The sequence below is a fragment of the Triticum aestivum genome, chromosome 4D (assembly GCF_018294505.1).
Source record: "Triticum aestivum cultivar Chinese Spring chromosome 4D, IWGSC CS RefSeq v2.1, whole genome shotgun sequence".
Taxonomy (NCBI): Eukaryota; Viridiplantae; Streptophyta; class Magnoliopsida; order Poales; family Poaceae; genus Triticum; species Triticum aestivum.
In genome coordinates this window covers 170,967,663-170,979,011 of record NC_057805.1, presented here as the reverse complement: position 1 = coordinate 170,979,011, position 11,349 = coordinate 170,967,663, and the positions used below count along the sequence as shown (strand labels likewise).

Sequence of the window (11,349 nt, the reverse complement as noted above, 5' to 3'; positions counted from 1 at the left end):
ATCTATACTAAAGGTTGCAGTACAACACTATCTGGTTACAATTTTGTAGATTTCATTTTACCCTTAGTTTGTGCTCCCTCCGATCCATAATAGGGTTAAAAGGAAATCTAGAAAATTGTAATGCTAAGTAGTATAGTCCCTTAAGGCCTAAGATACAAGTTAAAAAGTAGTATAGGATATGGGAGCAAAAGTTTCAGTGAAAAACTTTTAAAACCTGAGATGGAAGTATATTTTGTAGGCTTGTAGTGCATGTTCACCTGTACGAGCTAGAACTTCCTTTGTGTTTGTGGAAGTGTTAGCCTGCCATTATCAGTTGAGTATAGGGCCTGACTAGCGTTTTGGTCTTTCATTTATTTTTTACAGCCTCAAGTAAAATGTTTGAATTCTTATAACGACCACATTACTAAAATTTGGTTGGATTATGGTTGAATGTTAAGTCGAAAGAGGGATCAACCTTCAATGTTGCCTCGTCAGGCTGTTGAGTTCCAACGAGGTCTAAATCCATTCCCCTGTCGTATGTCGATTGCCTTCTTACTGATGTTTTCCCTTAGTGGCATTGTTTATTTGGTGTCTTTTTTGAACAAAATTACTTTATGATGTTCATCCTGCTAAGCCGCAGGGGAAATAGTACTTCCAGTATTTGTAATTTTGAATGATGGTCAATCAATCAGTCGTGGATCAGATGGCATAGTAAGTTTGTTTGAATTTCATATGGTAGTGACAGAGATTCTTTTGCTCCAATCAATCAGTGAGAGATCAAATAGCTTTTTTCGAAAAGGAGGACTCCTCGGCCTCTGCATCAAAACGATGCATACGGCCACATTTATAAATAGAAAAGGTTAAACACGGTCTTAAAGTCATGAAACAAAATAAAGGCTAGCTCACAGAGAGCCTCAATGCCAAAAAAGGCCATAAAGCCACAACCGGCTGGCAAAATAAAGATAGGAAAACTAATCGCCTATCCTATTACCTGACCGCCATCCAAACCGGTTGAAGATATCCCGCACTACCATCTCCCACCGGACAGATCCAGTAACCAAACGCTCCCTGGCCTCCGTCGGAGTGAGTAAGGACCACATACGGATCAACGCCGTAGCTCGGAATAAAACCTGCAAAAAATGAATAGTTGTTGTTCTGTTAAAAACCAAATCATTTCTGCAATTCCAAATTGCCCATAACAACACACATACTCCTACACGAATGTGTCTAGCTATATCGGACTCTATCCCATCAAGCCACGTTCCAAATAACGTACCGACCGAACTCGGAGGAGTAATGTTAAAGGCAATTTGCACGGTGCGCCACAAAATTCTCGCCAACGGGCACTCAAAGAAGAGGTGCTTAATGGTCTCGTCCCGATCACAGAAACTACACCTAATAGATCCTGTCCAATTGCGCTTAACCAAGTTGTCCTTTGTTAAAATGACTTGTTTATGTACAAACCACATAAACACTTTAATTTTCAAAGGAACTTTTACTTTCCAAACATGTTTGGAACTAGGAATGACACTCGAGTTAATGACATCGATGTACATCGACTTAACCGTAAATTGTCCAGACCTAGTAAGTTTCCAACACAACTGATCGGGCTGATGAGCTAGCTGAACCTCCATCAGTCTACTCACCAAATGAAGCCATGCTTCCCATCTATCGCCAACAAGCACCCTCCGAAACTGAATATTAAGGGGAATGGACTGCATAATCGTTGCAACTAGCGCATCACGTCGCTGAACAATACGATACAGGGACGGGTACTAGAGCGCCAATGGTGTATCACCAAGCCAAGTATCCTCCCAGAAACGGGTATTGTTGCCATCACCGACTATAAACTTTGTTCTATTAAAGAAGGCTGCCTTAACTCTCATAAGCCCCTTCCAGAACGGCGAATTAGTTGGTCTCACTGTCACATGTGACAAAGTCTTGAACTGCAGATACTTGTTACGCAAAATCTGCGCCCATGTTGCGTCAGTCTCAAGTGATAGCTTATACAGCCACTTACTGAGCAGGCATCTGTTCTTGACCTCAAGATTCTCAATACCCAGACCCCCTTGGTCCTTTGGTCTACAAATGATATCCCACTTGGTGAGTCGATACTTTCTCTTTAGTTCATCACTCTGCCAAAAAAATCTTGATCGGTAGAAGTCCAGCCTTTTCCTAACCCCAACTAAAACTTCAAAGAAAGATAGTAGGAACATCGGCATACTCGTGAGCACCGAATTAATAAGAATTAACCGGCCTCCATAAGACATAAGTTTGCCCTTCCAGCAACTAAGTTTCTCCTTGAACCGATCTTCGATGCATTTCCACTCTCTGTTTGTTAGCTTACGATGGTTTATGGGTATACCTAGGTAAGTAAAAGGTAAAGCCCCTAATTCACATCCAAACAATTGCCTATAAGCCTCTTGTTCCTCCTTGGCTCTACCAAAGCAGAACAACTCGCTTTTATGAAAGTTAATCTTTAATCCGGTCAATTGTTCAAATAAGCATAACACCAGCTTCATATTTCTCGCTTTTGCCAAGTCATGCTCCATAAAGATGATTGTATCATCAGCGTACTGCAGAATGGACACACCCCCATCAACTAGGTGAGGCACCAAGCCACCCACCTGACCGGCCTCCTTTGCCCTACCTATGAGAATTGCCAACATGTCAACCACAATGTTGAACAAAATAGGGGACATTGGATCACCTTGCCTCAGGCCTTTGTGTGTCTAGAAATAATGACCTATATCGTCATTCACTTTAATTCCAACACTCCCTTTTTGCGTGAAGGATTCTACCTGGCGTCGCCAAGCTTCATCAAAACCCTTCATGCGTAAGGCCTGTTGAAGGAAGGGCCATTTGACTTTGTCGTACGCTTTCTCGAAATCCACTTTGAAAACAACCCCATCCAGCTTTTTCGTGTGGATTTCATGGAGCGTTTCATGAAGGACCACAACCCCTTCAAGGATGTTCCTGTCCGGCATGAAAGCAGTTTGGGTAGGCTGCACCACAGCATGCGCGATCTGTGTGAGCCTATTAGTCCCGACCTTACTGAAAATTTTGAAACTAACATTAAGAAGACAGATGGGCCTGAATTGCTCAATTCTCACAGCCTCTGTTTTCTTAGGAAGAAGGGTTATCGTTCCAAAATTCAGCTGAAAAAGCTGAAGCTGCCCAGAGAAGAGATCATTGAACAAAGGCAACAGATCCCCTTTAATAATATGCCAGCACTTTTTATAAAACTCCGCTGGAAATCCATCGGGGCCCGGCGCCTTGTTATTTTTCATTTGCGAAATGGCCTCAAACACCTCTTTCTCAGAGAAAGGAGCCGCAAGAATATCATTCTCCACCGCTGTGAGTTGAGGAACATCCTCAATCCTGGACTCATCCAGAGACACACAGTTCTCTCTGGAGGCCAAACAGCTGCTTGTAATACTCAGTAATGTACAGTTTTAGGTTTTCCTGTCCTAAAATTGTTCCTTCATCTTGCTCAAGCTGAAAGATCCTCTTCTTTCTATGTTTACCATTAGCGATCATGTGAAAGAATTGAGTGTTCGCATCCCCCTGGACTACTCGCCGGACCTTGGCCCGCAACGCCCACTTCAATTCCTCTTCTCGAAGAAGTTCTTTCAGCCTCATCTCCGCGTCAAGCTTGGCATGAAGCTCCGCGGCCGGCAGCACCGTGGTTTCTGCTTTTACATCTAGGGACTGAATAAGGGAAAGGAGCCTTTCCTTTTCGACCTTATAAATCCCGCTAAGATGCTTAGCCCACCCACGCAGGAAACTCCTCAAATGCCTAATCTTATTCTGCCAGCGCTGAAGCGCAGTCTTCCCTCCTGAATCCTTAGCCCACTCTCTGGCCACGAGATCAAGGAAGCCTTCTCGTTCAAACCAAGCCAGCTCAAAGGAGAACGAGTTTTTGTTTCCCAGGTGGGTGGCCTCACCAGAGTCCACAAATAACGGCGTGTGGTCAGAAATTCCACGGGACAAAGCCTGACTGTTACTAGCGGGAACTTCTGTTCCCAATCGACACTAGCCAACACTCGATCCAACTTCTCATACGTCGGATTTGGCAGCGCGTTAGCCCAGGTGAATTTTCTACCCGAGAGCTCAATTTCTCTCAGGTCCAGACTTTCAATGATAGTATTGAACATGAACGACCATCTGCCGTCAAAGTTATCATTGTTCTTATCCTCACGCCTTCTAATTATATTGAAATCACCCCCCACCAGGATAGGAAGCTGCTCGGAACCGCAAATCCGAACGAGATCAGCCAAGAACTCGGGCTTGAGTTCGGGCTGTGCGGCACCATATACCGCAACCAAAGCCCAATTAAACCCATCTTCCTTCGAACGCACCCGAAACTTGACTGCAAAGTCACCCATAACCACACTTCGAACCTCTAGCGCTTCGCATCTAACGCCGAGTAAGATTCCACCCGATCTCCCTCTCGGTGGCAGGCAATGCCAATCAAAATCAATACCTCCCGACAAAGTATTTAGAAATTGTGGCGCAAAATTATCTCTACCAGTCTCCGATAGAGCGATAAAATCTAAACAATGCTCGACAGACGCCTCAGCAAGAAACCTTCGTTTAGCCAAGTCCTTTAGACCTCTGCTATACCAAAAGATTCCTCACATAGTTCATCATGGAATTTTTTAGCCGTACGAACCCTAGCACTCCTACGCACTGCGGACACCGGGTACACCTTCCTTTTCCACTTGCGCTTAGAGACATTTTGACTCTGCAACCGGTCCTCACAACCAGTCTCAGAAGGTGTAGCCAAAACCATCTCAGTAGAATCATCCTCTACATCCACCTCAGGAATGGGCGGCATAAGATCCGCACAAAAATTGTCGAGCGCCCTGACCCCCAGCGCATCAACCTCAGAATCACTCATGGGTTTAACCGTCGCAATATTACGAATCATCTCTAAGGCCCGCTCAGCCTCTAAATCCAGAAGATCATTAACAGAATTAGAGATTTCAGTGACATTACTACCTAGTGACACTCCTAATTGATTTGCATTTTCAACAATCTCATCATTGGAAAAATGCAGAATAGAATTAGAAGTATTGACCGACATACCAGTAGTGACCTCAACGTCATGGAGCTTGGCCGCCCTCATGGCGCACCGCTGCTGTATGTCGTCCACATCCGGCTGAGTCTGGAGACGGCCACTCACCCGTCGCTCCTCAGACATCGGATCCTGGATCCCTCCAAACGCAATGACCTCCTCCCGAGAGATCCTGGTTGGGGTAAGGCCTCCTGCCTTTCCCCAACCGCTAGGCCGGCCCACCTGCACGGACTCCCCAGCAGACTCGCCAGGAAGTGGAAAGGCACTCACCGGGGCCTCAGACGTCTGGCGCGCCCCGCAGGACGGAGCCGGCAGCGAGCGGGGTGAAGGGATCGCATGGGCCGCCTGCCCAAACTCCCCACCCAGCAGCGGAGAGGCCACCACCACAGGCGCCGCAGGAGAAGAGGGCTCCGGGGCCACCTGCCCCGAACCCTCTCCCAATGGCACAGCCGCCACCAGCGGGGGGGGAGACGCGACGGGAGGGGAACAATCCGAGGCCACCTGCCCCAGACCCCTTCCCAACGAAGAGAAGGATACGGGTGCCACCTGCCTCGAATCCCCTACATCAGCAGGAGAAGTGCAGCCCGAGGCCGCCTGACCCGGGACTCCTCCCGACAAACCAGCCACGAACACCGGCGTCACGTCCTGAGGGAGTACAGTGTGCTGAGCACGAGAGGGAGTGGCCACCTGCCGACCCACCTCCTCCTCTCCCCAGACCGAGGTCGGTGAAACCCCCAGAACCCCAGGAATAGTGCAAACAGTATCCTCAAACCCCAAAGCAGGCAACGCGAGCTCAAAAGCCTCCTCGGACTCCACCCGAGCACTCCACAGCCTCGGGGGTGCAGAAGAGGGTTCGAAGGACCGAAATCTCAGAGTCGTCGTAGGCACCGAGGAGGGTCGAGCTGCTCCATCCCCGGACGTCGCGGTCTCGGACCCCGGTCCCATGGACATCTGCCGTCCAGAGTCCTTGACCGGCGAATCCATTGCCCCCGCGCTACCGTCACCCTCGTGCATATCCACGTCGGACTCGTGAGCCGCCGCAGCCAAAAGGCTCTCATCCTCAAACTCAATGACCAGATTATAAATCCTGCCTCGATAAGCCCACTTAACCACTTCCGGCACATACTCAATGTTCAGAATACTAACCAGAACCCGAGCAATCCCATGAGCTCTGGTGAACGCCATATCCACACGCTCAAGCTTCCCCACCAAAATTGTAACACCCCGGATGTAACTTTCCATATTTGTAACTCCAACTCTTGCCATTTTTCGGCTATGTGTTATGATATTCCCTTCGTGGTTGGGTTTTGTTTTTCGTTTTGCATTTTGTTCGTGTCATGCATCTCATATCATGTCATCATGTGCATCTCATTTGCATACGTGTTCGTCTCATGCATCCGAGCATTTTCCCCGTTGTCCGTTTTGCAATCCGGCACTCCCACCTCCTCCGGCGCACCCCTTTTCGTTTCTTTTCGTGAGCGGGTGTTGAACGTTCTCGGAATGGACCGAGTCTTGTCAAGTGGCCTTGGTATACCACAGGTAGACCACCTATCAAGTTTCGTGCCATTTGGAGGTCGTTTGGCGCTCCAACGGTTAACCGGGTAACCGCAAAGTCCTTTTCTGTGTTGCAGCAAAAAAAACCCTCCAAACAGCCCAAAACCCCTTTAAGTCTCCTCCATGCTCTCGGTCGTTCGATCACGATCGTGTGGGCGAAAACCGTGCTCCATTTGGAGTCTCCTAGCTCCCTATGCCTATAGAAACACCTCCCCCTCCGAATTTTCGGATCAAACCCTAGTTCATTTCCCCTCCGCGCCGCCGGACGCTTCTTCCTCGCCGACGAACATGTCCGGCCGCCGCCCCGACCAATAGGAAGCTCCCACGTCACCCAACCCGTGCCCACATCGCCGCCGCCGCCCGGGGCCCAGATCCGGCCCGCCCCGGGCCGAACCGGGCCACGCCGGGCCCCGCGCCGCCGCCTCCTCCTTCCTCCTCCACGCCCCGCGCCAAGGCCGCCGACCCCGCCGCCGTTCGCCGGTCGCCGCCGACCTCGGCAACCCCGCGGCCGCCCGCGCCCGCCGGCGCCGGCGCCGGGCCCCGCGCCGCCGCCCGTCTCCGCCGCCTCCTCCGACCTTTGGCCGGCCTCCTCCCTCTCCCTCCGCCCGAGCTCCGGCCCCCTGCCCCGCAAGCTCCGGCGAGAGCTCTCTTCGGCGAGCCCGATCCAGATCTCCCGAAGGTTGACTTTCCCCTCTCCCCCGAAATCTTCCAAGTCCCGAGATTTTTACTACATATGCTCCTGTTCATCGCATCATAACTCTCTGCATATAGCTCCGTTTTGTGCGTGTAATATATCGAAATGTTCGTCTCGAGATGCTCTTCATTTTATTCCATTATGCCATGTTCATTTGAGTCCATCTTGATGCCGAATTCTCTGGTGCAAGAGTGCTATATGCTGTTAACTGCTGTTACTTATCAGAACTTGGTGATTTATTATTTTTGTTGCATTTGATGTGTGCATCTTATGGGCATGAGCTCTACATGTGTTTTGATGTATGTCATGCCATCTTTACGGAGGTGTATGCCATGTATTTTTTGTGAACTCTGTGGTGACTAGCACAAGCATGCAAACTAGGCTTCGTGATGTTTCTGATTTCAGAGACAGTAATTTTGCTAAGTCTGTGGCTGCTGTTATTTTGTTGCTATGTATCCATGTGGCTACAGTGAGATCCATGCTCCTTTTGGTGATGTTCAGTAAGGATGTTTTGTAGATATAGTTGTGCTCTATCCATTCATGCCCTTGTTTGCAATTATGGAGTGCCCTAGCATGACTCAATCTTGCCCTACTTTTGCTATAAAATATTTCTGGCAGATTGTTTACGTGTTATTCAATTTTGCCAAGGTTGTTGTAGTTGTTTCATACATGCTATGTATTTGCTCTTGCCATGGATAGCTTCTTAAACATGCCATCTTGCTGTAGGTATGCTTGTTTTGTCATGCATTGATTTGTGGTGAGTGCATCAAGCTCACAAAGATGCCTTCATAATACTGTTTCTGCCATGCTCTGTTTTCTGCTAAGTCTGAAACCTGTTAACGAAACTTGCTATGTTTACATGGTTGCCATCATATCTTCTGATCCTTTCTGGCTCATGGTCAGTAATGGATTTTTGTTCTATGCATTTAGTAGACTCATGCCATGCCTTGTTTTGCTATGATAAGTTCCTGTAGCATGTTGATTGATTTTTCTGAACATTGCTACCTGATGTTGTTTCAGCCATGTTCAGTATTTTCACCAAGTCTGTGAAGCTGATATCTTTTGCACTTTTGCCATGCTTGTTTGAACCTGTTATGGTGTGATCTAGCCGTAGCTCAGTGTTCATCTTTTGTCAAGCATCTCCTGTAGATTACTTTAATATGCTTTGTTGCTATGTTGGAGTGCTGTAGCATTGTTACTTGTTGTACTCTAAGTGCTATCATGCTGTTAATCACATAATAGTGTCATTCTTGTTTTGCTTGCCATTTGCAAACCGTGCATCCGTTTCCGGTGATCTTTATATCGATTTCGACCGAAATCATCTCATCTTTCCAGTGGGATGCTTGGTTTGCCAAGTTACTGCCTTGTTCATCATTTTTCCTCCGGAGCACGCATATGCATTGCATATCACATCTAGCATATCATACATGTTTTGCATCATGTTGCTTGTGCATTTCCCGTAATTGATTGTGGTTCCGTTGTTTGTGTTCTTGTTGTGGGTAGAGCCGGGAGACGAGTTCGTGAACGAGGAACCTGTTGAGTACGCTTACGAGGATCAAGCTTTCGACAACTCTGAGAACCTTGCAGGCAAGATGACCATACCCTCGAAATCACTTCTATCTTTGCTTTGCTAGTTGTTCGTTCTATTGCTATGCTGCGCTACCTACCACTTGCTATATCATGCCTCCCATATTGCCATGTCAAGCCTCTAACCATCCTTTTCTAGCAAACCGTTGTTTGGCTAAGTTACCGCTTTTGCTCAGCCCTTCTTATAGCGTTGCTAGTTGCAGGTGAAGTTGAAGTTGGTTCCATGTAGGAACATGGATATTTTGGGATATCACAATATCTCTTATTTAATTAATGCATCTATATATTTGGTAAAGGGTGGAAGGCTCGGCCTTATGCCTGGTGTTTTGTTCCACTCTTGCCGCCCTAGTTTCCGTCATACCGGTATTATGTTCCTTGAGTTTGCGTTCCTTACGCGGTTGGGTGATTTATGGGACCCCCTTAACAGTTCGCCTTGAATAAAACTCCTCCAGCAAGGCCCAACCTTGGTTTTACCATTTGCCACCTAAGCCTTTTCCCTTGGGTTTTCGCGAGCCCGAGGGTCATCTTTATTTAAACCCCCGGACCAGTGCTCCTTCGAGTGCTGGCCCAAACCGAGCGATGTCCGGCGCCCCCTGGGCAACGAGGGTCTATGTCAACCCGACGTCTGACTCATCCGGTGTGCCCTGAGAAAGAGATATGTGCAGCTCCTATCGGAATTTGTCGGCACATTCGGGCGGCTTTGCTGGTCTTGTTTTACCATTGTCGAAATGTCTTGTAAACCGGGATTCCGAGACTGATCGGGTCTTCTCGGGAGAAGGTTTATCCTTCGTTGACCGTGAGAGCTTATAATGGGCTAAGTTGGGACACCCCTGCAGGGTATTATCTTTCGAAAGCCGTGTCCGCGGTTATGAGGTAGATGGGAATTTGTTAATGTCCGGTTGTAGAGAACTTGTCACTTAACTTAATTAAAATACATCAACCGTGTGTGTAGCCGTGATGGTCTCTTCTCGGCGGAGTCCGGGAAGTGAACACGGTTTGAGTTATGCTTGAACGTAAGTAGTTTCAGGATCATTTCTTGATCATTTCTAGCTTCGCGACCGTTGCGTTGCTTCTCTTCTCGCTCTCATTTGCGTATGTTAGCCACCATATATGCTTAGTGCCTGCTGCAGCTCCACCTCATTACACCATCCTTTCCTATAAGCTTAAATAGTCTTGATCTCGCGGGTGTGAGATTGTTGAGTCCTCGTGACTCACAGATTCTACCAAAACAGTTGCAGGTGCCGACGATGCCAGTGCAGATGACGCAACCGAGCTCAAGTGGGAGTTCGACGAGGAACGTGGTCGTTACTATGTTTTTTTTCCTGATGATCAGTAGTGGAGCCCAGTTGGGACGATCGGGGATCTAGCATTTGGGGTTATCTTATTTTCATTTGGATTTGACCGTAGTCGGCCTATGTGTGGATTTTGGATGATGTATGGATTATATTTATGTATTGTGTGAAGTGGCGATTGTAAGCCAACTCTCGTTATCCCATTCTTATTCATTACATGGGATTGTGTGAAGATGACCCTTCTTGCGACAAAACCACAATGCGGTTATGTCTCTAAGTCGTGCCTCGACACGTGGGAGATATAGCCGCATCGTGGGCGTTACAAAAATGCCCAAGCTGGCCACAACCCGAGCATCCTGCAACGGCTTGGAGGGGGCCCGGAGAATCACAACCACGCTTGAGTGAGCGGCTTACCCTGAGGCTCCACGTGCTTCCACTCCTGAAACTCAAGGATGCCATCAGTTCCCCGCACCTTACACATCCCAAAACTCAGCAACCTCTGCAGATCCTCCACGGAAGGAAACTCAACTCTGAACATCTTATCAGCGAGACTGACAAGGTCCCACTGGAACTCCCCAGGGGCCAGCTCCCGAAGCCTCTGCACAATCTGTGTCTCAGAGACCTCCCCTCTGGTGACCTTGACAATCCCCGTAGTCATGCTCGGGGTCTCATTAGTAACCTCTCGCTCATTCGGAGACTCAAAAAACGTTAGCTCAGCACAGTGAACTCCATACATCATGAGCGACGGTGCCTGATATCGCAGTATCGGACAGTCCCCAGAGTCGTGTGCCAGCTTACCGCAGGTATCACATAACAGAGCCACACACTCTGCAATGAAGTGGCCCTTGTCTCCACATCGATAACAAAGCATCTTCTCCTTCTTGAGCGCCCACTTGGACGCCCTATCAGACTCAGCCCTGTCCGTCATCTCCACAAACACATCAGCCATGACCTCGTTCTCAGGAACCTGAACAGTAGCAAGAGCCGTCACCACCTCCATAGCGTGACCGGGCAGCACTGGCTCCTCGGCAGCCCCGTAATCTGTCATCTGCTCGACAACAACAGGTGGGGGCGGAGGACGTGGACGGTACCGGCCCCCTCGACCGCCCCGACCACCACGATGGCCACGGTAACCTCCTCGCTGCCGATGACCCAGATCCGAA

The 11,349-nt window shown here is 48.5% G+C and overlaps 1 protein-coding gene across 2 annotated transcripts in view; it reads right to left on the bottom strand.

Moving 5' to 3' along the window:
- Positions 1-756: 756 nt before the first annotated feature.
- Positions 757-11,349, bottom strand: part of LOC123097085 (GTPase HflX) — a 33,272-nt gene continuing 22,679 nt past the window's right edge. Inside the window, exons 1-2 of one of the 2 annotated variants that reach the window (XM_044518852.1) lie at positions 5,071-6,440; positions 757-1,109 (exon numbers count right to left, since the gene is read on the bottom strand). In XM_044518852.1, the coding sequence (XP_044374787.1) occupies positions 967-1,109; positions 5,071-6,325 (1,398 nt within the window). In that variant the 5' untranslated portion in view covers positions 6,326-6,440 and the 3' untranslated portion in view covers positions 757-966. Of the gene's footprint in view, positions 1,110-5,070; positions 6,441-11,349 lie in introns of those variants that run through there. The other variant, XR_006446898.1, reaches the window with a different exon arrangement.